General features: G+C 36.6%; 1 protein-coding gene across 5 annotated transcripts; it reads left to right on the plus strand.

Annotated features, from left to right (window-relative positions):
• Nucleotides 1-27625, plus strand: OCIAD1 (OCIA domain containing 1). 5 transcript variants are annotated; one of them, XM_036093029.2, is made up of 9 exons: nucleotides 1-185; nucleotides 1526-1588; nucleotides 2443-2523; nucleotides 10601-10654; nucleotides 16290-16337; nucleotides 17871-18006; nucleotides 19658-19833; nucleotides 24176-24328; nucleotides 27096-27625. In XM_036093029.2, the coding sequence occupies exons 2-9, from the start codon at nucleotides 1531-1533 to the stop codon at nucleotides 27131-27133; spliced, it is 744 nt and encodes a 247-aa protein (XP_035948922.1). In that variant the 5' UTR covers nucleotides 1-185; nucleotides 1526-1530; the 3' UTR covers nucleotides 27134-27625. The 5 variants fall into 5 exon arrangements, with proteins under 5 accessions (XP_035948922.1, XP_035948926.1, XP_035948925.1 ...); XM_036093030.2 differs by lacking the exon at nucleotides 1-185 and adding an exon at nucleotides 221-398; XM_036093031.2 differs by lacking the exon at nucleotides 1-185 and adding an exon at nucleotides 221-377.
• Nucleotides 27626-27814: the final 189 nt, after the last annotated feature.

Genomic DNA, 27814 nt, shown 5'->3' on the forward strand with positions numbered 1-27814 from the left:
TTTGGGTGACTTCTTGGAGGCCGGGTGCCTGTCTGCTCCCCATCCCCCAACTCCGCTGCAGTGCCGCGCGGCTGCCGGTTTCCGCGCGCTTTTCTTCCTTCTTGACCCTTCTCGGGTCCCCTCGAGGCCTTCTGCCCCCGATCGCCCCGGCTCGCCGCGCCGTCGCTCGCCGCTGTCGTCCGGAGGTGGGTGAGATGACGCAAAGAGCCTGCATTCCGCCCCCCACCTGCCCACTCACCACCTCCGTGCGGCCAGCCGCTACGCTGCACCTTCCGCCATTTTCCCTCCTGCGAGGGTGGGCCTATCGCCCACTGGCTCTCGGGCTCCCGAGTGCGGGTCCCTGGGGCAGGCGAGGGAGTGATTACTTGGTGACTAATGTGTGTACCGGGGTGTTGCAGGTGGGAGACGCGGGTATTGCGGGGATGCAGTGCGTAAATCGGCCATAGGCCGACGAGGGTTCAGTTGAGCTTTTTTCTGTGCCATTAAGAGGTTAAAATTGTGTTGTATGAAGGGGCCTTGTCCGCCCTGTCGCTAGGGTTTCTAAGTAAGATGCAGTTACGGGAAATAACGTTTCATTTTTTTATTTGTTTTAGGATATAAGTAGTTAATTAGCAAGCTCCATCCATTCCTGAGTTCATTTTACCCTATTTCTTTTTCCTAGTCACGGGATTGACCTATAGTAGGCCTTCAGTGATGGTTCATTGAGTGAGTGAAATATGGAAGGGCCTCAGTTGCTATCCTCACCGTGTATGCCATTTCACGTTTTCATGTAAATGGTTTTTAAGATGGGAATAATGATGGTCCTGTGTGAACATTCTATAAAATACGCAGTTATCCAGTCTGTTGGTCTCTTAAGTTCTGAGACGTGGGTTAAAAAATAAATAAATAAAAACATATTCTTGAAATTTTGCATTTTTAAATCATATATTCTAAGTCTCTAGAGAGCGAGGAAAGTTTGGAGGATACAGAATTTGCTGTTAGCTTTAACCACAGGGAGAAGGATATGACGTCTTTGTTATTCAGTTTTTGTGGAGTAGTGCTTTGTGGGAGAGGTTGTATGTTTCCTGATGATTATTTCATTTTTTTAAAAAAATGGAGGCCCAGAAATGAATTTTGAGATGTTTCTTCTTCTATTTTGGGAAATCATCGTAATCTTTGTGCATATATTTCTGAAAGGACAAAAACAGGGTAATGTGAAATAACCCAGCTTTAGGAGGAGAAATTTGGCTATTTCTTTGATATTCTTCTATATCTTAATATGACATCATCTGTTGGTAAATAATTATAAAGGACCTATTCTTTTTCAGTTAGGGGACCTAAGATGAGTAATCAGTTCCAATTTAGTTAATAGGTCTGATGCTTTTTTTATTTAGGTCACTATTTTTATTATGTCAGGTATTTCAGATGTAGTAGTATTTAGTATATATTTGTTGCTTTGATTCCCTGTAGACTAGTGATTTTACTGTGCTATATCTTAATTGATTTTGGTCTAATGATTTCTAATACTTACATGTTTTTGATGCAGGAAAAATGAATGGGAGGGCTGATTTTCGAGAGCCGAATGCAGAAGTTCCAAGACCAATTCCCCGTAACTATCAATTAAATATTTATAATTAGAAGCACTTTATATGTAGAAACACAGCCTTTAGTAACAGCAATTGGACTGGCTTCAGGGGTGTGTGACCTGTGCAGTCACAAGGGGACTCACTCTGTTTAATGATCTACTGTTGCCATCTTGAAATTCCCTTTTTTTTTTTTTAAGGTTTATTTGAGAGAGAGAGAGAGCGAACGCACGCGTGCGAGCATGGGGGGGAGGGGAAAGGGAGAGAGAATCCCAAGCAGACTTCCTGCTGAGCCTGGAGCCCAACATGGGGCTAGATCCCAGGATCCTGGGATCATGACCTGAGCTGAAACCCAGAGTCAAGACAGTTAATTGACTGTGCCACCCAGGCACCTCCATCTTGAAATTCTTAATAATTTGAATAAATGGTCCCAAATTTTCATTTTGCGCTGGACCAGCATGTTATGTAGCCAGTCTTGACTAATAGATAGTAGCACTAACTTCTCTTTGAGGTCAGTTTGCTAAAGTTTACAAGCCCATTGTTTAGAGACTCTTAACTATAGGGAACAATCTGAGGATTGCTGGAGGGAAAGTGGGTGGAGGGATGGGGTAATTGGGTGATGGGCATTAAGGAGGGCACTTGAAGTTATGAGCACTGGGTGTTACATGCAACTGATGAATCACTAAATTCTACCCCTGAAACTAATAATACAATATATGTTAAATAAATTGAATTTAAATGAAAAAAAGTTTACAAGGCATTTGTTTCATTCATTTTTTAAAAAATGGATGTGTTTTGTTAATGTTTAGACAGAATTAAATTTTTAGGCTTAGCTTTTCCATGGGCATTTTAATGTTTGCCAATTTTCCTTGGTAAAAAGACATAGGGGCTGATTACATTCCAACAGAAGAAGAAAGAAGAGTCTTCGCAGAGTGCAATGATGAAAGCTTCTGGTTCAGATGTAAGTTAAATTTTCTAATCAACAAAATTTGACCTTTAGTACCTGAAATTATTGTGACTTCGTATAGAAGAAATTGGCACACTTTTGGTGTAGTGTGATTACTGCTAAAAGAAGTTGATTAAGGGAAACAAATTGTACATATTTAAAGAAATAATTTCTAGAACTTTATTCAAGACCATGAATTAATTTTGTTGGTAGCAGTAACAGCTAGCATTTACTGAGTATACGTGGATTATATAAAAACAACCCAATTAGATTGATAACTATTACCCTCACCTTACAAATGAAGAAATTGAAGTTTAGAGATGTAAAATGAGCTGGTAAGTTGTAATGTCTGGAAAGTTGTAATGTCTGGACTTGAAGCCAGGTCTGTCTGAGACAGAAGCTTGTGATTTTAACTGTTAGACTTCTATTATATGATAAAACCTAGTTAGTTTCCACCTTATTGTGAAATATTGTTACATTACTAGCTCCTGATTTGCGACTAGAGACCTTGTACATGAAGATTTTATTTTTTAAATACAGAGAATGTTGAAAGCAGCATAAAAGAGAATCTTTTGAACAGAGTCCTGAAGTTGCTTCATCTGGTCACTGCAGTCCTTTCATACTGGTTTTTTTTTTTTTTTAAGATATTATGTATTTTTGAGAGAGAAAGAGAATGCGTGCACGAGTTGGGGGGTGGAGGGAGAGGGATAAGCAGACTCCCTGCAGAGCGGGGAAACCTGAGGCAGGGTGTCATGAGGCTTGATCCCGGGACCCTAGGATCATGACCTGAGCCGAAGGCAGATGCTTAACCAACTGAGCCACCCAGGTGCCCCTCAAATAAAGTAATTCTAAGAAAAACAGAATGGAATTTTAGAAAGGGAAGGGACAACTTAAGTAATTAAAGAAGATGTACATTTTCATCAGTTGGCCTGGCATTTATGCTTACAGTGCTTGGAAGATAAGTGTTATGAGACATAGTGTTTGTCCTAAAGTAGTTTTTTGTTGTAATTGAGACAAAACTAACACATGAAACACTTGGAGAAAGATGAAGTGCATAATGGCAGTAGGAATTTTAAAAAGGGAGTTATTTTAGCTAAAAAAGACATTTTCAAACAAATGAGACTTAACTAATAGTACTTGAGGTAAATGAAGAAGAATGGGATTGGAGAAAGATTTAGATGAAAGGAATAGTGAGCAAAGGCAGAGTCTATATAACTTGATCTCTACTGGAGCCTTGAGGCTGAATTGATTGGAATAGGGGTCTTCTGTTGGGGGTAGAAAATAAACCTAATACCAAGAAGTTAAAGATTCGGTTCATTATACAGTTTCAGTTCTATGGCCAAGGAGTTGGTTTGCAATTTTTTTTTTTTAAAGATTTTATTTATTTATTTATTTATTTGACAGGAGAGACACAGCGAGAGAGGGAACACAAGCATGGGGAGTGGGAGAGGGAGAAACAGACTTCCCGTGGAGCAGGGAGCCTGATGCGGGGCTCGATCCCAGGACCTGGGATCATGACGTGAGCCGAAGGCAGACTCTTAACGACTAAGCCAGCCAGGCGCCCCTGGTTTGCAAATTTTTAAAAGGAAGATTAGGTAGCAGTGTGCAGGATGGGTTAGAAGGATGAGAAGTTATCTTTGTGCAGTCTGTTACGAGCTTTTGGCAGTAACTCAGGCATGCAGTCATTGAGATGTCATTGAGTGTAGTGTCGTTTGGATTACAGAAGATGGGATGGCATTGGAAGATTTTTTTAAAGGATACGTAAAGGATTTTTAAATAAACTATAAGGGGTATTAACTTCAAGATATCCATCATAGGAGACTAATAATGACATTACTGATTAAAAGATATTTAATCAGTAGGAGTTATTGTTTGAAGGAGGAAACTAGTTTGGACACTCTTTCCTGGTGCAACATTTAATTGCAGATCTGTAAGCAACTAGAGAGCAGCAAAGGTTTATGTGAGAAATTAGGGTTGGAGGTATAGTTGTATTGGTGAATTCAAGGAATTAAGTGTAGGAATAAAAGCATAAAACTGATAATACCTGTCATGTGGTTAATATGTAGGAATGGTAGAATACATGACAAAAGTTTGGATGGCACCCATGGATAAGGCAACAAGTGGTAGTAAAAGAATCAAGAGACACCAAAAAGATAATAGGAGCTCTCATATAATCTTGTGCATTTTATCTTCAGTTCAAATATTCAGAGAGCTTTCAAGCTAGAAAGAACCTGAGTAAGGATTAGATGATGATGCACATCTGTAGGTGAGAATAAATAATTCTTTATATCCATAGTCCTCGTGGATCAGAGACCTGAAAAAGTTTTTATGGCTCTAATTTCTCAGGGAACTCAGTTGTACTCTGGCAACAGATATTTTATCTTTGTGGGTTGCCTAGAGTAGATAGACAAAATGATCTATTTTCAAGTCTGTTGTTGACACAGAATTAAGAAGACGACAAGTCTGGTGGATAGGGGTTTGGGATCATTGTAATGTTGGGCTCATGGCCACATAGATACTATGGTATCTAGATTAATTTCTGGCTGATAAATTTAAGCTACTGTATAGGTTTAACATTCTAAATAGCTGTAACAGCATTATGCTAAGTATGGAAGAGAAGTGATCAGTAGGCAGAGTACTCATGTATGCCTGATTATTAAAAGTAGGACGTGTAGTATATGAACTGTAGGAGCCTCAGTAATTCTGTGTTTTTAAACAGATTAATCATGGGGAGCCTGGTTGGTTCATCTGGTAGAGCATGTGACTCTTGATCTTGGGGTTGTTTGAGCTTCATGTTGGGTGTAGAGATGGCTTAAAAATAAAATGTTTAAAAAAACCAGATTAATCACAAGTTAGCATGTAATAAAGAGAGGGTAAAACCCAGCTTATTAGTTGTATATCATATCTGGATTACTGGAAAATTACTGAGTAACTTGAATTAGTACATTAGTAAGTAATGATTACTTTTAAAACAGGCTAGGTGTTGCATATTGCAGTAACATCAAACATGGAAAACAGAACCTTGGCTGTAACCACAGACAATAGGCAATTCAGCATACAGTTATCAGGAGAACTAATAATCATGTATTAGGAAATTTTGTACATTAACATTCATATCTTCATATAAGGATGTGCATGTTTACATATGTTAATATGCAGTATGTGATGTTAACTTTATATAAATGGATTAATGGAATCCATGTTACTTTGGAGAGTATCATCTTATGTCCACTGATTTTAAAAAAGGTGTGATGAAAGTAGGAATGAGTAGAAAAAGTACTTATTAGGGTAATTTTTACACATTTTTTTAGAGGTGTTAAATATATTCGTCTTGGTTTAAAATTAGATTTGATCTAGGGTTCATTCTCTTTATTAGTAACTTGTTTATTTCTACTTTAATCTTTTAATTTTAAAATACAACTATGAAGGGATCTTATTTCCAGTTTCTTGAAATTGTGGTCCTGTGCACCAACCACAAACCGGTTATATCTGTGCCCATATGTACAGGTAATGAAGGAATCTAGTATTACAGTAGTTCTCAACCTATGGAATTACTGAAAAGGTATATGAATTCATATTGGTTTTATGCATCATTTATAGATTTTGTGAATAATATACATGTGTACTACTGGTTTTCTTTTTTTCTTTCTTTTTTTTTTTTAAAGATTTTATTTATTCACTTGACAGAGAGAGACACAGCGAGAGAGGGAACACAAGCAGGGGGAGGGGGAGAGGGAGAAGCAGGCTTCCCGCTGAGCAGGGAGCCCGCCGTGGGGCTCGATCCCAGGACCCTGGGATCATGACCTGAGCCGAAGGCAGACGCTTAACGACTGAGCCACCCAGGCGCCCCTCTTTTTTTTTTTAATTTTATTTATTTATTTATTTATTAATTTTTTTTTTTAAGATTTTTTATTTATTTATCTGAGAGAGAGAATGGGAGACAGAGAGCATGAGAGGGGGAGGATCAGAGGGAGAAGCAGACTCCCTGCTGAGCAGGGAGTCCGATGCGGGACTTGATCCCAGGACTCCAGGATCATGACCTGAGCCGAAGGCAGTTGCTTAACCAACTGAGCCACCCAGGCGCCCCTTTAATTTTATTTTTAAGTAATCTGTACACCCAACATGGGGCTCGAACCCACAACCTCAAGATCAAGAGTTGCACGCTCCACTGAACTGAGCCAGCTGGGTGCTGCTGTACTACTGGTTTTCTAATGAGACAGTATAGTGATTGATGAGTGTAGACTTTGGTGCCTGTCTGGATCCAAGTCCCAGCTCCATCACTTAGCTTTCAGATTTTGGGCAAGCACCTGATGTCTGTATGCCTCAGTTTCCTTAGCTATATGGGGATAACAGCTCATTTCATAGGATTATTATGGGGATTAATTCAATTTATTTTGTAAGTGTTAAGCAGTCTGTATCATATGACTATTAGTGCTACTGTGATTAACAAAATAAAAGTTTCAGTTGGACACAGTTATGAATTTAAAGTAGCATTTTGTTATTGTAAGAGAAGAGTTTAAGGAATTTTAGGGGTCTTCATATTGGATATGGTTGGGACTGGGGTCATAATGCAAAATAGCTTTTGGTCAGCAGTATTACTGATTTGCCTAAAGAAACATTATTTAACCAACTCTGAGATAGGAGTCACATACTGCAGTGGAAAAGGCCATGGCCCTGGGGGGGTCAGGAGATTTGGGTTTTAGTCTCAGCTCTACTATAAACTACCTATGTTGCCTTTTTTTTTTTTTTAAGATTTTATTTATTAGAGAGCAGAGCGAGAGAGAGCGAGCATGAGTGGGGGGGAGGGGCAGAAGGAGAGGGAGAAACAGTCTCCTCGCTGAGCAGGGAGCCTGACGTGGTGCTCCATCCCAGGACCCTGGGATCATAACCTGAACTGGAGGCAGCCACTTAGCCAAGTGAGCCACCCAGGCGCCCCTATCTGTTGCTTTTGAGCACATGACTTATTTTTTCTGAATATCAGTTTACTCTGGTTAGAATAAAGACTAGATAATCTCTGAAGTCTGTTCAGTTTTACCATTCTCTTTTACTGTGACATAATACATGAGACAGACGTCAGTTCTAATCCATTATCCTATAAAGCAGGAAAAGTACTACTATATAAAGACATAGTAGTGAATGACAGAACTAGTACTAGAATCTTCTTAACCAAATTGTTAACTCTCTGTATTATACCATCTTGGCCTAAGGACAAAGTGACATGGGAACAGCGTTGTCCATTGTAGACATGGCCCACTGACTCAACTCCTTTTATCCTTGTATGATTCTTCAGTGCTTCATGTTGAAATCCTTGAATCAAGCTGAAGGGGAAAAATGATAACAAATTATACTGATGCTATAATGAGAAGGGACTCGTCCTTTAAAAAACCTTAAATGATAGAGAAGCCTGGGTGGCTCAGTTGTTAAGCGTCTGCCTTCGGCTCAGGTCGACCCTGGGATCAAGCCCCGCATCGGGCTCCCTGCTCCGCTGGAAGCCTGCTTCTCCCTCTCCCACTCCCCCTGCTTGTGTTCCCTCTCTCGCTGTCTCTCTCTCTCTCTCAAAAAATAAATAAAATCTTAAAAAACAAAACAAAAAAAACCTTAAATGGTAATAAAATATTTTAACCAACCAACCTTAAGCATTTTTCTAGCAAAAGTAAAATCCATTCATAAATAGTAGACCAAGGATTCAAACCTTAGGGTTTCTGCAGATTATGTCTGATGGCAAAGCTAACCACCCTATTCCAAAATTATGGGTTTTAATCATGAGATCTCTAATAATTCAAACGTCTTAATTACCTTAGTTCTTAAATTGCTCATATAGTCTAGACCAGAGTTGAGCAAACTATAGCCTAAGGGCCAAATCTGTTTTTGTATGGCTATGAGCTAAGAATAGCTTTTACATTTTTATTTTTAGATGGTTGAAAAAGATCAAACGAGTAATATTTTGTTAACGTGAAAATTACATGAAATTTATATTTTTGCATCCATAAATAGTTTTATTTGAACACATCTGTTCATTTGTTTACTATTGTCTCAATGCTTTTGCTTTAAAATGGCAATTGAGTAGATGAGACAGACCTGTGGCCCACAAAACCTAAAAGAGCGGGGAGCCTGATGCGGGGCTGGATCCCAGGACCCTGGGATCATGACCTGAGCTGAAGGCAGACGCTTAATGACTGAGACTCCCAGGCGCACCATACCATCTGGGTCTTTATAGAGTATTCCCAACCCCTGGTCTGAAACTGTGCTGTCCAGTGTAGCAGCTGCATCTAGCTATTTAAATTTAAAATACTTTATAGCAGAAAGGATACAAAGCAAAATCAGCAAAAGGAAAGGAATGTGGGGTAAAGTCCAGAAGAGATCAGGCACAGGCTTCCAAGACTCCTCTGCTAGTAGAGTCACACACAAAAGGACATGGTAAATTTCTCCAGCTATGGGTTCTGATAATGTGAGTGATGTGTTACCCACCAGGGAATCTAAATGGAGACTCAGTGCCTGGGGTTTTTACTGGGGGCTGGTCACATACACTCAGCCTAGCAAGTACTGAAATTCCAGACTCTCAGAAGGAAAGCAGGTGTTCAGCATGAGCTGTATTTGTGTAAGCAGTTTAGGCATAGTGAACCACTTATCATTCAGGTCAAGTTTTATATCACTTGTAGGGAACTGTTTACCAGTGATGTTCCCACACATCAGCCAAGGACCTTGTAAGGAGGTCTTTTTAAGGACAGCAGCCTCAGGGCTCTTATTTTAAATCTTTTCTGCACACTACCTAACGAAAACATGGATACAGACTAGTCCCATCATCACAGAAAATTCTGTTGGACAGTACTGGTGTAAAAAACTGATTTTTAATTATGAGCTCCTTTGAGATTATGATGGAGAGCTTTGGATTTTTCAGTCTGGGTTAATATGTGTATATATGTAGAATTTTTTTTTAATTCAGTATAGTTGACACAATGTTACATTATGTAATATTTTCACTTAGTTTTAGGAATTCACTGGTTTAGAAGAAAAAACTTTAGTATTTAAAATGTATACTTGTGTATTCTTGCCCCTGTCACCATATAATTGTGGACAAATATTTCTTGTGTTTTGGTCATACAGCGTACTACAGAACTTAAAAGCTTGAGATACGGTATCAGTTAGAATCTGGAACTGCCATTGAATTAGCTGTCCTGTATGGCCTTGAGCAAATTGCTTAACATCTCTGAGTTTCAATTTTCTTACCTTTAAAAGGGCAGTAATTAAAAAAATAACTCTACCTTAGAGAGATGGTAAAAAGTAAATGAGAAAATGTACATAAGGCATTTAGCATGGGCCATGGAATGTAGTAATTATTCAGTAGTGGCTCTTATTACTTGTAATAATAATAATAAATCTTGCCTCTCATTAATTCCCCCTTACTTTAATTCAGAAATGACTTTTTGTCCCTATTTAGTATGTTGTTCTTATTGGTGATATTAATGAATGGCTCTTCTAAAGCCAAATCTAGATGGTTTTTGAATTACATTGTTTAATATTTGTAATATTCTCTTAAATTTAAATTTTTTTTTATATTTCTACTGACTGTATATAATACAGCTTTTCTTTTATTTTTTTCAAGATTTTATTTATTCATTTGAGACAGAGAGATGCAGAGAGAGAGAGCATGAGCAGAGGGAGAGGGAGGAACAGACTCCCTGCTGAGCCAGGAGCCCAAGGACCCTGGGATCCTGACCTGAGCTGAAGGCAGACGCTTAGCCATCTGAGCCACCCAGGCGCCCCTATGATACAGCTTTTAAAAATGGAAGAAATCTTTTTTTTTTTTTAAGATTTTATTTATTTGAGAGAGAAAAAGCATGAACAGGGGGAGGGGCAGAGAGAGAAACAGACTCCCTGCTGAGCAGGGAGCCCGATGTGGGGCTTGATCCCCGGACGCTGAGATCATGACCTGAGCCAAAGGCAGATGCTTAACCAACTGAGCCACCCAGGCAACCCGGAAAAATCTCTTTTAAAAGATCTTCCTAGATGGTTATACACATATTTATCCTAATGAACTCAGACAAAATCTTTTCCTTTTGTTGATGTTGACAAGTTCTTTTTCCTTCTTTAGCTGTTCCTTTGGCTGCAACAAGTATGTTGATTACTCAAGGATTGATTAGTAAAGGTAAATATTTAAACTTCAAATTTATTTGGCATTTTGGATATCATTATGTTTTTATGTTTTCCTGATTTTTAGATAAAGTATAATAATGTATCATATTAAACATGACCATTGATCAGGTTCTACAACATAAGGAGAGTTATGTCTCCATGGACCCACTGACTCAGATATATTGACTTGAGAATTTGATGTCCTCTGACACTGTAGCAACATTAACAACCTACAAGAGCAAAAAAGTAGCTAAAAACCTACAGAGGTTTTGCAGGGAGGTAGAGGAAAAAACCTGGTCTAGGAAGGCCATCATCACTATTACCTAGGATCTTGTTAGAAATGCAAATTCATGGGCCCCATCCCAGAACTCCTTAATCAGTCTCTGAGGTAGAGCCTAGGAATCTGTTTTAACAGTCTCCAGGTGATTCTTAAATGCACTGGTTTAAAGATCAGTAGCTCCCTAGCTCCTTAAACCAGAGCTTTGTCTTAGAGTAAGAGGGTTGGGGACGCTTTCTGTCCCAAATTCTGTTGGTGTGACTATTACAGTGCCTTGCTCCTACATAACTAATGACACACATAACTGAAGCAGAAATTCCCTTTTTTTAGTTGCAGATATATTGTGATAGACTTGTTCTCGGATAGGGTGAATCCCGCTGAAAATGTTAGAACCTGTAATTGAGGAGGCAAATTTTTCTTACAGTTAAAATCTTCCTGGATTCTTAGTCACCTTTTGGTGATTATTTGACTTGTCATTAATGGCACTATGCCTCTGTGATTTCATTTGCAAAAGTCATACTATGATCAATAATACTGTTCCAAAGTGCTCCTTTGTAATTGTCTGTAAGGTCTGATCCTGGAGCCTTAACGGTAGAATTCAGTAATCCATTTTTAATTATTTTTATTATTTTTTAAAAGATTTTATTTATTTTAGAGAGTGTGCATGCGAGTGGAGGGGAGGGGCAGAGGGAGAGGAAGACAGAATCTCAGGCAGGCTCCACACCCAGTGTAGAGCCCGACATGGGGCTTGATCTCATGACCCTGAGATCATGACCTGAACGGAAACCAAGAGTTAGACACTTAACTAACTGAGCCACCCAGGTGCCCCTACATTTTTTAGAAAGAATTGCTGAAAGTGATTTAACCTAGTTTATGGAAGAATGCTTATTATAATAACTTTGTCAGAGTTGTTGGGGTTTTGATAATTTGGAATAAAAATATAAAAAAGAATATTGAATGATATGTTATTCATGTAACTATTTCCCAGGATTAAGGGGTTTTATTGTTAGTTGTATTGAGGATTTGTTTTGGGTACAGTGTTCTAATAAAGTCAGTCTCAAAAAAAGAAATTGGGAAGACTTTAGAAAAGGAATTCAGCGTCCACCAAGACATTTTGCATTTAATCAGAATGCCTGATATTTTGTATATGCTTTCATCCACAGTATGTCATACTCAACATAGTCTTAGCTGCTCCATCACTACTTGTTAAACATTTAAACATGCCCAGGTCTGTTCTAACTTGAGAACATGAAAAAGAAAAATCTTCCCTCATATCCCTTTCCAACTCGTCCCAGCTGTCTTGCATTTGAAGCCAGACTTCACGAATGAGCACTTCACTTTTTACTCCTTTTAACCCATTACAATCTGTGTGAAAAGATTATGCATATGTTCTGACATTTGCCAACACTTTAAAAGATTACCAACACAACTTCCTTGTTGCTTAATTCGATGGGCAGTTTGTGTTCTTGATCGTTATACGACTTTAACCAGTCTTTGAAACCGTTCTCTTCCCCTAGCTTCCATGACAGCATATTCTGGTTTTTCTCCTGCCGCTGGCAATTCCTCCATTTTTTCATGTTTTCTGAGTGTCTAATATGTACTATACACTGTTTTTGGTAGATAACACAGACAAAAATTCTTAAGCTGTTGGTACTTAATATTCTAATGTGGGTTTTCATCCTCCACTTGTGTTCTTCAGAGTTCTGCTTTGACTTTTCAGTCTTCAGTCTGTGTAAACTATTACCCAGTGATAATGGGCTTCAGGACCATTTATTGCTCTAAACCCCCATGAAAATTATTGCTAGCCTTCATATCTGCTCCAGAACCATATTCTGCATATCTTCACATGAGTGGCCCTCCTTAGAAACTCTTCAAACTGACTTCATCCCAAACTGAGTTCATTTCCCTCCAGACCAGTTTCTCTGTTGTCCACATGTCTGAATGGTAGCACTCTTCATCTAGGAAACTGAGGCATTATCCTTAACTTCTACCCCTTATTTGCCTTACCCAATGAATGCTCATTCTAGTCCATCTCTTAAATATCTCTGTAAACTCTCTACCTCCATCTGCACTGCCACTGTAATTAATGCAACCATCTGTTGCCAAGAGTATTAAATTAGCCTTCAACAAGTCTATTTGCCTCTATTGCTACTTCCTCTTAGGAAACAGGCTATAACTGTAATAACTCTGTGAGAGCTAAAGAGAACATCTTGTTTACTGTTATATTCCTAGTTTCTAGTATGTAGTGTCTATATAAGTGATCTGTAACTACTTGGTGATAGAATGAAGGAACAGTTCTTTTGAATGAAGGTAGATATTGTTACCATCTTCCTTTTTCTCATTTCAGTTGTGTAACTAAAGCTAATAGCATAACTTAGTTCTCTTTTTATACTTCATATACATGAAATCCTACAATTAAGTGTTCTTTTGTATACCCTCTTTGAACATTGTAAGATTCATCCAGTGGTATGCTAGAACTGGCTTGTACCACTTCCAGAAAGCTGATTGTTCAGTTTTCAATAACTTGGCAAGCCAGTGTTTAAACATTGATAGCTTGGAATTGGTCATGGTGCAAGTATTTTCTCCATGGAAATCGACCAACGTTACAAATCAGCTTTTTATTTGGAGAGCTGGTTTTCTAGCACGTCACTAGATTCATCCACATTGTTGCATGTAATTATAGATTATATACTCTTGTTGCCATATAGTTTTCTGCTGTGTAAATATACCACAGCAGTTTATCCATCCTGTTGTACATTGGCAATTGGGTAATTTCCAGTTTTGACTATTACAAGTGGTTCTGCTATGAATACAGCATCTTTTGGTAGACATTTTGCCGGGTCATAGATTATATTTTCAGCTATGGTAGATACTACCAAACTTTCTAAATTGTTTGGACCAATTTACACTCTCATACCAATTTATTAGTAGAGTTCTGTTTGTATCACATTATAACCAACACTTGCTCTTTCATGTCCTTTGAATTTTAGCCATTGTGGTGAGTGAACAGTAATACTGATTGTGGTTTTAATTTGCATTTCCCCAATAACTAATGAAGTTGAGGACCTTTTCTTTTGTTTATAGCTCACTTGAATATATTCTTTTTTGGCGAAGTGTCTGTTCAGGTCTGTTGTCCATTTTTCATTGGATTGTCTTTTTCTGTTGGTTTCGTGAGGGTTTTCTATATCTTCTAGAAGTGAGTCTTTTGTCAGATATTATGTATTGTGATTATTTTTTCCTACTGATTAACTGTAGTTCTTAATATGATAGAGTAAAATTTATCATATTTTTTTATGATGAAGGCTTTTTATGCTCTAAAATATTTGTCTATTAACAGGACATGAAGAATCTCTTACGCTTTTTTCTATAAGCTTTATTTTTTCTTTCATACTTAAATTTTCAAGTCATTTGGAATTGTTTTTGAATACAGGTATATCTCTTTTTATTATGCTTCGCTTTATTGCACTTCACAGATACTGTGGTTTTTACAAATCTATTGTTTATGGCAACCATGCTTTGAACAAGTATCATTTTTTCAATAGCATTTGTTCACTTCGTGTCTCTGTGTCACATTTTGGCAATTTTCACAGTAAATGTTCTACTTATTATATTTGTAATGGTGGTCTGTGATCAGTGATTACAACTCTCTAAAAGCTCAGATGATGGTTAGCATTTCTTATCAGTAAAGTAATTAATGTATGTACATTGTTTTTATTTTTTAGACAATGTCGTTCATGTTTAATACAGGATAGCATAAACCTAACTTTTATATGCACTGGGAAAGAGAAAAATGCATTTGACTTTCTTTATTGTGATTCTCCCTTTATTGTGGTGCTCTTGAACCGAACCTGCAGTATTTCTGAGGTATGCCTGTATTGTATGAGGTAGGATAAAGGTACATTTTTCCTCCTTATGGATATGAAGGTGACCCAGCGCCATATTTTGAAAGGACTGTCTTTGTTCACTGCATGCAGTGTTGCATTTGTCATAAGTGACTGTGTGTGGATCTGTTTCTCGACTCTCTTCTGGTTTTGATGGGTTTATCTGTTCTTGCACTTAGAACAGTCTTAATTACTGTAGCTTTATTATAGATCTCGATATTTGTTGGTAGTCAGTTTTTCAGTTTTGTTGTTTTTCAATATTGCCTTGGTTCTCAGCTCTTTGTATTTCCACATGATTTTTAGAATAAGTTGGAATAAGTTTTTCAACTTTTAGGAATACTTTCTTTGATTTTTAATTGGGATTGCATTGAATTTAAAGATGAATTTATGGAGAATTGTCATACTGACCGTATTTAGTCTTTCCTTTTATGGACATGGATGTATTATTCCTCCACTTAGCTTTCATTTCTCTCAGTAAGTTTTGTACTTTTCAGTGTACAGATCTTTCATATTTTTCATTAGATTGCTCCTGGATCTTTGATGTTTTTGGGTGCTATAATAAATTATATCTCTCAAAAAAGTTTGTTTCTGGTATACAGGAATTATTATTATTTTTTTTCTTTTTGTATATTGACCCTTGTGTCAAGTGATCTTGCTAAGTTCACCTAATAGATGGTAGACTCTTTTGGATTTTCTTCATTTTTTTGTTTATGTTGAATTTACTTGGTTCTCTCTTTTAAATAGCTGTAGCTTTAGACTTTGCTGAGGTAATGGAAAGAGCTAATGTAGTCAGGTAATACTTATAGTCTGTACTGATTTTTCCTTTTGTCTTTGTGGGTTTCCCAAAGCTGCTGAGAAATATATTTTTATATTGCATTGCTAGACTTTTTACTACTTTTGTCTCACATTAGAAGAGACTAGATTATAGCTCACAGAAATAGTTTTCTTGCACTTTTTACCATAATTTGTGTCATTTTCTTATATGCTTTTATTTATTTTTTTAAAGATTTTACTTATTTGACAGAGAGAGAGATAACGAGAGCAGGAACACAAGCAGGGGGAGTGGGACAGGGAGAAGCAGGCTTCCCGCGGAGCAGAGAGCCCGGGGCTCGATCCCAGGATGCTGGGATCATGACCTGAGCCGAAGGCAGACACTTAACGACTGAGCCACCGAGGCGCCACCTATTTATTTATTTTTTTAAGATTTTATTTATTTATTTGACACACAGAGAGAGAGAGAGCACAAGCAGAGGGAGCGGCAGGCAGAGGGAGAGGGAGAAGCGGGCTCTCTGCTGAGCAAGAAGCCCGATGTGGGGCTCTATCCCAGGACCCTGGGACCATGACCTGAGCCAGAGGCAGCCGCTTAACCAACTGAGCCACCCAGGCACCCCAAGCCTATTTTATTTTAATAAAAGATAAGACATCTTAATTATCTAAATGTGTCTATCTCTCATAGTCTGACTCTGAAATATCTACTCTTTTATCTTTAGGAATCCTTTCAAGTCATCCCAAATATGGTTCCATCCCTAAACTTATATGTAAGTATGGACAACACTCGCTTTCTTACCTAAGTAAAGTAATTCGTTTTTACCAAACGTTTTGTCTTGTCTAACTCATAACCGTTATTTGGTTATTTGTTTTGACCAGCTTGTTTAAGCTTTTCATTAAATGGACTAGTCAACTACTTGGGTATTTTATTGTTAGCATTAAGAATTACAAATTATTTGAAAGAGAATTTTTTTCTTTAATGTAATAAAACGATTACTTTTAAATAATTTGTAAAGATACATAGTATTTTAAAATAAATTCTCTGGTTTACGAGGAAAGAAAATTGTCCAGATATAGGGAAGTAAAATGTCTTTTAAAATTAAGTCTAACTTTAAAAAATCTCTTTACATGTTAAAATGTAAATAAGCATAATTTATCTACATATTATAGTATGGTTTATAGGAAAGAAGCTAAATTGCTTTAAAAAAGAGCACCCGAGACTTTTTATAAAGAGTCTTTCCAGGTTAGCCTCTCTTATATACTGGAAATAAACACATAAGGCAACAGTAGCCACATTCAGGTACCACGTCATAATTCATTATTTTAAGGAATTTGTTGCACCTAATTTTTTTTTTATTATATTACGTTAATCACCATACATTACATCATTAGTTTTTGATGTAGTGTTCCATGATTCATTGTTTGCGTATAACACCCAGTGCTCCATTCAATATGTGCCCTCTTTAATACCATCACCAGGCTAACCCGTCCTCCCACCCCCCTCCCCTCTAGAACCCTCAGTTTGTTTCTCAGAGTCCATCGTCTCTCATGGTTCATCTCCCCCTCCGATTTCCCTCCCTTCATTCTTCCCCTCCTGCTATCTTTTTTTTTTTTTTTTTTTAACATATAATGTATTATTTGTTTCAGAGGTACAGATCTGTGATTCAACAGTCTTACACAATTCACAGCGCTCACCATAGCACATACCCTCCCCAATGTCTATATCACCCAGCCACCCCACCCCTCCCACCCCCCACCACTCCAGCAACCCTCAGTTTGTTTCCTGAGATTAAGAATTCCTCATATCAGTGAGGTCATATGATACACGTCTTTCTCTGATTGAGTTATTTCGCTCAGCATAACACTCTCCAGTTCCATCCACGTCGTCGTTGCACCTAATTTTAAAAACAGTCTTATGAAATTATTAGCTGGGCAAATAGTATGATTCCCGTTTTACAGGAAAAGAAATGGCCTGAAATCCCTGTGACTAGGCTAGAACTCTTTTAATTCCTTTACCACATCTTTCCTGTCTATATTAATAATTAGTAAAGTGGAATTTATATATCATGGAGCAGTTTTATTTTGGATTATTTTATTTTGTGAAAGTGAATTATATCTACAGAATCTTTCTGTGTACTCTGAATCTGATTTAATATGGTACTTTTACCATTATTTCAGGAAATGATGAGTTTTCCCATATAAAGATCTATTTAAGAACACATTTCTTAAAAACTTCTTTTAGGAGAGATTTTTATTTAAATGGGCACACTGAGTCACATTTTTTGTTTGTTTTTACAAATAAGTTGCTTGTATCATGGGATACTTTGCTGGAAAGCTTTCTTACGTGAAAACTTGCCAAGAGAAGTTCAGAAATCTTGAGAATTCCCCTCTGGGAGAAGCTTTACGCTCAGGACAGGCACGGCGATCTTCACCATCTGGGTAGGCCAAATTCTGATTTTTATTGAAGGCTTTTAATTTTAGCTAAAAAAATTGTAACTGGATATTGCTATAATTCAGGGCATGAAACATTGTGTAACCTGAGGGACTGTTGGAAACTCCGTTTTGCAACACGCTAAAGTTATTTTGTTTTAAAAAGTGGAGTAAAATATGCCTACCTTTGGTTTATTTTTATTTATTTGTATTTATTTATTTGAGAAAATTCTTCCCACAACTTGGGGCTTGAACTCAGGATCCCAAGATCAAGAGCTGCCATGTTCTATCAACTGAGCAAGCCAGGCACTCCTACCTTGTTTTATTTTTATTTATTTATTTATTCATTTTTAAGATTTTATGTATTTGAGAGAGAGAGAGCGCGAGCTGGGTGCGGGGAGAGGGAAAAGCAGGCTCCTGGCTGAGCAGGGAGCCCGACACAGGGCTCGATCCCAGGACCCTGAGATCATGACCTGAGCTGAAGGCAGACGCTTAACCGACTGAGCCACGCAGGCAGCCCCCTACTTTTGTTTTAAATAAAGAGTAGCATCCTGTTAGGAGTGCTTATACCAGAATAAAGGATTTTAATTTGGCAAATACCTTTGAGTACTATATTTTGGACTTTTCTTTTGAATTCCCAAATTTTATCAGTCCCATCTCTTAAATTTTAACTTTTTAATCCTTATTTTAAGTATATTCTCCAAATTTTTATTTTAATTGTGTAAGTATAAATAAATGAATCTGTCCATTTGGATAGGTAGATAAGTAATAATGTAATTTAGTAGATTTAATAGATAAATTGTTATAAATGGTAAACCCCACAAAAGCTAGTATTACTTATATATCTGCTTTTTAGCAAAATAGTGTTTATGGCCTGCTAGCTGTGGAAGTAACTTCCCTTAATGTGGGAACTGAACATACTTTCTGATTTGAAATAATTTTTTCTTTCTTTCCAAGGACCTTTTTTTAGATTTTATTTATTTATTTATTTTAGAGAGAGTGTGCGCCAGCACGCGGGGGCTAGGAGCAGAAGAGGGTGATGGAGAGGGAGGGGGAAAGAATCTCAGGCATGGGGCTCAATTCCATGGCCCTGACTGAGATCATGACCTGAGCCAAAACCAAGAGTCAGACGGTTAACCGACTGAGCCACCTAGGCACACCTCCAAGGACGTTAAACTTGTTAAAATGATCTCTGAAGTGGGGCGCCTGGATGACTCAGTTGGATAAGCAGCCGATTCTTGATTTCAGCTCAGGTCATGATCTCAGGGTCATGAGATTGAGCCCTGCTTTGGGATCCATGTTCAGTGGGGAGTCTATTTGAGATTCTCTTCCTCCTTCTGCCCCTCCCCCCGCCCCCTCGCACATGTTCTCTCTCTCTCAAGTAAATAATTTTTTTAAAAAAATATGAAGCTTAGGAATTAGAAAATTGGATATACATTTCTGTATTAAGAGTGGTGGTTTTTAAGTTGTATAAATGGGTCAAAACTTATTTTTAAGGTTTTTGTGGCAGAGAGAAACAGATTTCATTTTACTGTTCTAGATAACCATGTAAAAATTACATCATTCCTTTAGAAAGTAAGATAACTAGTTTTCATACCGTAACACATTTTTTTTACGGTGTAGGCAGTAATTTGTATTTCTTATACAATATGATTTACAGGCACTATTCTCAAAAGTCAAAATACGACTCAAATTTGGGTGGTCATTCATCTTTTGTGACGTCTCCAGCCGCAGACAACATAGAAAAAGAGATGCTTCCTCGTTATGAGCCAATTCCATTCAGTGCTTCTATGAATGAATCTACTCCCACTGGTATTACTGATCATATTGCCCAAGGTAGAAACTTCTCTTGAAATGAGTTTCAGCATTATATGGTCCAACGTATGTATAAACTTTATTTGATGACCTTTTCTGCTGGATATCACCTGTATGTTCCACCATCAGCCTACACTCAGCATGTGTGTTCATCTGTTTCTTCATTCATTCAACATTTTTTGACGTCCAGTAGGTGTCAGGCACTCAGCTAGGTATGGAAGAAGTATAGATGAATAAGACCTGCTTCTTGTCCTTGAGAAACTCCCTTAGACTGTTAGAAGATATAGAAATATAAGGAAAAATTACTAATATGTCCCATTAATCAAAAATACTAACAAAGTTTAGTGATCATTGCAAAGAAGTGGTAAATTGGGCCATGGGGAGGCTTCAGAGAGGTTACACTTGTTAGGCTGGTCTTAAAGGCTTTCAGCTTCTTTGTCTGTAATGTGAGAAAAATAATAATTACCTGCCTTACAGAACTCTTGTCAAGTGAGAAAATCCATGTGAAAATGCTTTGTGAAGTTTGTGTAAATACTAGCTTTGAAGATCGCAGAATGTAAGTGAAACAACACCAACTTTGGATTAAGGCCTGGATTTGAATGATTGACATTTGCTAGCTATGTGACTTTAGGCAAGTAACTTTGTGATCGCTTCAGCTTCTTGATCTCTGGGATGGAGATAATACCTCTCTTAAAGAACTTTGGGAATGAGATGAAATAATCAGAGGTAATGCCTGACAAGTCATAGGCTCTTAACAGTTGCTCATTTCCTTCTTTCATTTTTTCAATCTAATTTGTGGTGAAAAGTGAAGAATTAGGAAGTACAGGTTTGCAGTTCCTTATCTAAAAATCCTAAAATCCAAAAAAACTTTGATAACCACAAAGCTTTATTTAAAAAAATTTTTTTATTATCTATTTTTCTGACATGGGCTTGACTGCATGACCCCAAGATCAAGAGTCACACGCTCTACCAACTGAGCCAGCCAGCCACCCCTACAAAGCTTTTTTTGTAGTTAAACTGGTGATGAAATCTGACTTAACTCCTTTCACACTCTGGCCTAAACTGGCATAGTCTATTTATAATCTTTATCTTAATATGATTTTTCCTGCATTTTGTTGTACAGAATATTAATGTTTGCTTATGCATTGCTTCTTCAAACCTCCGAATGTATGGATATTAAGTAAAATTTTTTTTAATATTAAGTAATATATTAACAAGCTATATACTATGACATCTTTCTAAAATCTGAGAAACTGAATTTTGAAACATTTCTGACTACAAAGTTTTAGATAAGGGATTTTGGATGGAATATCTTTGAAAGCGTTTGCTTTAATGCAAATACCATAAGCCAGTAACTATGAGGAACAAGTAAGGTTAAAGGAACATTTTTGTTGCTTGAGATGGGAGAGATTTGGATCTATGTGTAGGTTAAAGGGAGGGAGGGGAAACAGTGGGAAGGGGCGAAGTTGATTATAGGTCAAGTAATGTTGCAGAGGTTGTAGAAGGGCTTCTGGGTAGGTTAGAACATAAAGTAGCCACTAAATATATATGTGGCCATTTAAATTAATTAAAATTAAATCACATTGAAAATTCAGTTCCTCAGTTTCTTTGTAGCATTTCACTTGTTCAGTAGCCACATGTGCTAGTGGCTACTCTGTTGGAATGTGCGGATACAGAACGTTCTCATCCTTACAGAAAGTGATATTGGACAGCATTGCTTTGGAGCAAGTTGGGGTGGGGGCCGTGAGTATTAACATTTTGGAAAAGAAGAAACAGGAGAGAATGGAAGTTAAAATAATTAAAGACATCTTAAGTGGATGAAAGGTGTTGAGAGTCTTGACTCCGCCCCCCCCCAATGTTTGGAAACAAAGACCTCCCAAGTAGTCAGAGAGGGAAGGAGGTGGGCAGGTTAGGAGAGAGTGGTTAGTATTTATCTTCAAAGGCATCTGTTCTTAGTTCTCACTGCATCTCTCATTTTCCTAGTCTCTCAAGTTCAGATCCATTCTACTTGTATTCCGGCCATGCATGACTTCTTTCCTTGTAATGACTTTCATCTTTCCTTCCATTTGCATTAGAAAATTCCACGCTGGGGCGCCTGGATGACTCATTCATTAAGTGTCTGCCTTTAGCTCAGGTGATGATCCCAGGGTTCTGGGATCTGCGGGGCTCCCTGCTCAGCGGGAAGCCTGCTTCTCCCTCTCCCACTCCCCCTGCTTATGTTCCCTCTCTCGCTATGTCTCTGTCTGCCAAATAAATAAATAAAATCTTTAAAAAAAAAAAAAAATTTCCACGCTATGTTGTACAATTCCTTTTCCAAATAACAGCAGACAGACAAAAAAAGCCCTTTGGTATCTGCCCACAGACTACAGCAAGGCCCATATTTTAATATATTTTCTGTCCTCGAGGTGCAGCCATCTATCCATCCACTGCTCTGCTTTCTCAATCCCTTCTCTAAATCAAGCTTGCCACTCTTTGACTACTCTCCACATGGGCCAGTTGTGGCCTCTGCTTTGCCCTAGCTGCTGCCCTCCCTTACCAGGACGTTCTCTCCTTTTGTTAAAGCCCTGTTTGCCCTATTTGGTTCTGCTTTCTTTTACTAGGAATTGAAAGAGTTATTAATGTTTCAGAGTAGAAAGTACTCTTTCGTTGCTGTTAGACTTATCATAGATAGTTTATTACAGTTAGATTTAAGTCATTGCTGTTTTATATTTTATTCCTTCCAGCTCTTTATAACCTTCCCAAAGTAGTAAATCATGCTGTCCCTACACAATGCAGAATATTTTCATTGGGCTTTGTAAGTGGAAAAAATTCTCCCTAATCTTCTGATTTATGTTTCCATTATTTGTCACAGAATTTTGGAACAAAGAAGTATTTTCTTTTCAGTGAGAAAAAGTATTAGACCTGGAAGGAACTTTAAAGATAGATCATGTAGTCAAACGTCTGTATTTCACAACTGAGAAAACCCAAGATTCAAAGAAGTTTAGTGATTTGCCCAAGGATATTCACTGATTGTTGGCAAAATGGGAATGAGAATTTAGGGTTCCTAACTAATAATCTAGTATACACTGTCTCCTTCAGAATTTTAAAAATATCATTTATGGTAAAGGGAAATGAGTTTAATAATTACTCATTAATAATGAAATGTGAGTGCTTTTTAAACCCAATATAAGGTTATCATATTTTTCTTTGCATTCTTTTTTAGCAAAAATTTAGTTTTCAAGAACAGTATAATATTCAAACTAATATTTAAAGCCTTTTGCTTTGTATCAGTGCAGTATACTTTGTAGTGAAATAAAAGGTTATGCCTGAAAACATTTAAAGTTGTAGTTACGTTGATTTGAAAATTCTGATTATTCACTGGGACCTTACTGTAGAATTCCAAAATACCAGTTACAAAAACTGCTTTTTAAAAAATTATCTTAATTAATGATTATATTAATAAAATGATGTATCCAATTTGTATGTAAGAACTTTGAAAACTACTACTTTTGGAGTGGGGTGTAAGACTTTCTAAGTTAAGTAGTAGTTGACTGAATGTTACGTTAGCATTAGTTCATTTCTTTTAAAATGTTTATATGACTTTTTTTGCTGGTTATACATTTTGTAAACTATGTTTAGTATTTGCTCCTGTCGTCTAATAGTAAGAGTAACCACTTAGTTTTACATCAATATTTAACTGTTTGATGATATATATTGCTACTTTGACTCTCTTTGGGAGAGGTAAAGAATAAAGGCTGGTTACCTGGCCAAAATTATCGTTGCCACTTTTTTTCTGCCTCAGTATTGCTCCATTAGACCTGAGTAAAAATGATGCATACGGTGATTGAAGGCTATATTTTATACTTTTCAACAGCTATTTCCAAGTGTTTTTGTTTAAGTATAAAAATGGCACTTTTTTTTTTGATAGTTGTTCACATACAGACTGATTATAGGAACATTCAACTATGGAAATATTACTAAGTAAAATATATACGATGTCAAATTTTGTTCAGTTGCCACTATTAGGATATATTTCTTTTTAATTACATAAACTGTGAATAATTTTCAGTAAAACACTAATATTTTAGTGAATATAAATTACACTGGTATATATTATGATATCCATTCTTCTGGCCATGGTTACTTTTTAATTTTTTTATGTTGATTTTAAATTTTAGAAATAAAAGCTTAGAACTGTAAGAGAAAGTCAGTTTTCATTTTGTAATTATCTTGGGGGAAATACAGTACTTTTGGAATGGTGGTAGTAATTTGACTTTTTACTTTATTCTGTTTTTATTATAGGTAAGAAGCATTTAGAAAATTTAGTTGCTTTGGATTTATTCAAATCCTTTTATCACCATTTATTAACTGTTTGTTGTTTTAGGACCTGATCCCAACCCTGAAGAAAGTCCTAAGAGAAAAAATATTACATATGAGGAATTAAGGAATAAGAACAGAGAGTCATATGAAGTAACTTTAACACATAAGACTGACCCCTCAGTCAGGCCTATGCAGGAAAGAATGCCAAAAAAAGAAGGTATGATAGTTTAGTCTGAATCACTTTACTCTTTAGGATCGGAAACTGCAGCATTAGTTAAAAATATTAACTATACTAATATGCGATTTAATTCTGCAAGCAATTAACCAAAATAACATTTTTTTAAAAAGAATAGTTCTGTCACAGTTAACTAGTTTTTCCTTTTCTAAGGTGTTCCAAAGACCGTTTTGTGTTAGAAAATAATAAAGTCCAAATAGTGGTATGAATTAAAACAGACTAGTTTTAATAAGTTGTATAAATCATAAATCCATTTGAATGTTTTCTTTTATCAGAAATCACCTTGGGACTTAATAAGTGTTTTTTAAATGATGCATCGAATGCCTAAAACCAAATCTGGTTGCCTGAGTTTGATAACGGGCTGTAGTGACACTTTAAGCAGAATGAGAGAGAATCACGATTGAGGAGTGAAATTGATTTTCTTATGTTTTGTGAAATTGAAATAGAAGTTATATGCGTTATAAACCAGCTTTTAGGGCACTTCCAGAAGAGGAGTTTGACCTTTTTTTCAATAGTACTTTTGCTCTAGGGGTGCCTGGGTGGCTCAGTTTGTTGGGCGGCTGCCTTCGGCTCGGGTCATGATCCTGGACTCCCGGGATCGAGTCCCGCATCAGGCTCCCTGCTCGGTGGGGAGTCTGCTTCTCCCTCTGACTCTACCCCTTCTTGTGCTCTCTCTTTCACTCTCTCTCTCTCTCAAATAAAATAAAAAAATTAAAAAAAAAAAATAGTACTTTTGCTCTATAATTAACTATAAATTTAAAAATCACAGTTTGTTTTCATTCCTTTTGGAACAGCTCTACATTACCCAAAGTAAATTTTCTGACACAGAAGTTTACCCCTAATGGAAGAAGGCATTTTGAGCAGGGGTTTGTACCTATTTCAGTGTAGAATTTTATGACATCTTTTTTGAAGAATTTTAGAGAGTGTCATTGTTTTAAGGTTTTCTATTTATTACTTTAAAAAAAAGGGAAGGAAGAGGTCCTTGGTACCTTCTTGAGAGTCCTATGCCACAAAGAATGCAAAAATACATAAAAGTTTTGAGTATTTTTTATTATGATTGTTCTTTTAGAACCAATTTTATTTCTAATTGTTAGTGGTTGCTTCATTTAGAATTCTGTTTTCATAACAATCATGGATAATATTGCTGTCATACTATTAATGTAAAAAAATCCAGCTTTCAAATAGATTTGTAATAAAAAATATTTGTTAATGTTTGTCATTAGAAGAAAATCTTTAGCATAAACATTTTGCATTCGGTGGCCATTATTTTATAATATATAAAGACTTACTGGTACTTTGTTCCAGTAATTAATTTGAGGATTTAGACTGTAAGCTCCATGAGGGCAGGCAGTAGCATTTCTCTCATTTTTGTAAGCTTTTCTGTTATATGTCTGCACAGCGTAGTATGCACTGATGTATCAGATATGAATGAAGTGTTTTGGTTGGGCCTCAATAATAAAGGTTAACAAAAGGAAATGAATTAGGTAGATCTTTGGCACATGCTGGATTTTGACATTTGTGGTTTTGACTGAACAATCTTGAAGTTCTGTTACATGACAGTAATGTGAAATAACTTTTTTCTTTGTAAAAAGAAAGCTGATTTTTTTGTGTGCGCTCTATATAATTTAAAGAAAAACAGTTATGAAATAGTTCGGGTGATTTTTTAGAATGTTCTATTTTAGAATCTAGACAGAAAATTTGACATTACTACAGTGTAGATTCACTTGGTCAGAAAGTATCACTTAAGTTTTCAGCTTCAGTTTGTGTAGATTATGTTTGTTGACATTTACCTAAATTAGAAATTAAGACTGAGAAATTTCAAAAACAGAAGCATATTATCAATTAGCCATCAGGGCATGATGGCACCACACATCATATAGCTTCTAGAAGACTCCCTTATATTCATGAGGAAATGAAAGCTAGGGGAAAAGGCAAAATATGAGGGAAAAGGCATATAATATCTTAGTATAATAATGCAATAGGCTGACTTAAACAGACTCCTTGAAAGACTCTTGTGGAAGGGGTCCCTAGTCTGTACTTTGATAACTGCTCCTTTACATTGTTATGAATACTTGAGTCTTCTGAAGAGTTGTAATCCACAGATGAAGGCTATGAAGAAGAGAGGCTGAAAGTAAAAGAGTAGAGAAGACAGAGGAGCTTATTGCAAAATGTAATTTCATGTAAAATGCAGGAATATTGGAAACCATTTCCTTCTTGTATAGTATTACAGCTCATGGGGGAGAAGAGTGAATTAACCACAACCTGAAGACTTGATCATTTCTGTTACTGTATTTTTTGTGAGAAACAAAATTCAAATGTTTATTATTTTTTATTTCCTGGTAATTTTTTTGTATGTTCTATAATCTATACCACACTTAGTATGGTAAGTTGTAAAGGTGTCCACACTTTGGACCTCAATAGACTTGTGTTCAGATTTTGGTTCTGTTCGCTTTATTAAAGGCTTGTACCTTGGGCAAGTTACTAATCTGTTTTCTCACCCTTCAGATGGAGATTGTGTTTACTTTATAAGCTTGTTACGAGGATAAAAGATTGATGTAAAGTTTTTGATAGAGTGCATCGTTATTTATGTCCAACCTTCACTTCATAAAAGTCTAGCTAGCCCCTTTCTCTCATGTGCATTTATTGAAAATGAAAGAGAAACATAATTTTCATCATAGTAGCAAATGTAAAATAGTATCTTTTACTTGTCAATATTTGGAATCATCAATTATTTGTGCTTTTTTCCTAGTCAAAGTAAACAAATATGGAGATACTTGGGATGAGTGAAAAATTGCATCATTGGACCTACTGAAGGCGTTTCAATATCCAGCTTCATCTAGGTGGTCATGAATATCTGCATGCTTTGAGCTCAGCAGCAGTCTTCATAAACACATTTAAAACTAGAACCTGGGTTCTTGTGGTTTGGCTTCTTAAAATGATGTTTAAAAACACAGATTTTAATGTGAATGTTGTGTGAATCTATTCACCTTGAGGAACTGTATGAATGATGATATTATACCATGATCACATATAGTTTGTGAAATCGTTTTAAGTTACAGGGTAAGGATACTCTCTTATGAAACTACAAAGAAATTGTCTACTCTAGGATCAGCATATATGAAAATAAGTATCTGCATGTGGAATTGGGGTGGGTGGGGGAGGAGCAAGCATAATTTTAAGTGTTAAGCTTTACATCCAAAAATTATTAAAAAGCCTTTCTCCAGTGTTTGCTGTATTCACTTACTAATGTTTATGGTAAATAAAACATAAAGGAACATGCATCTTTGTTGATTTCATGGATTTATTGTTTGTAATGTCTTTATTTTTAAGTATAATTATATGTAAGTGGTGTTTGTGGGGATAGGAAATGAAGTCATCTGTTTCTGAATATTTAATAGTATAATGAATGTGACGCATGTAAATAAACGTAAATAGCTCAACACCTTTAAGCAATGGTCATATTTGAAA

The sequence above is a fragment of the Halichoerus grypus genome, chromosome 3, assembly GCF_964656455.1.
Source record: "Halichoerus grypus chromosome 3, mHalGry1.hap1.1, whole genome shotgun sequence".
NCBI classification, from domain to species: domain Eukaryota; kingdom Metazoa; phylum Chordata; class Mammalia; order Carnivora; family Phocidae; genus Halichoerus; species Halichoerus grypus.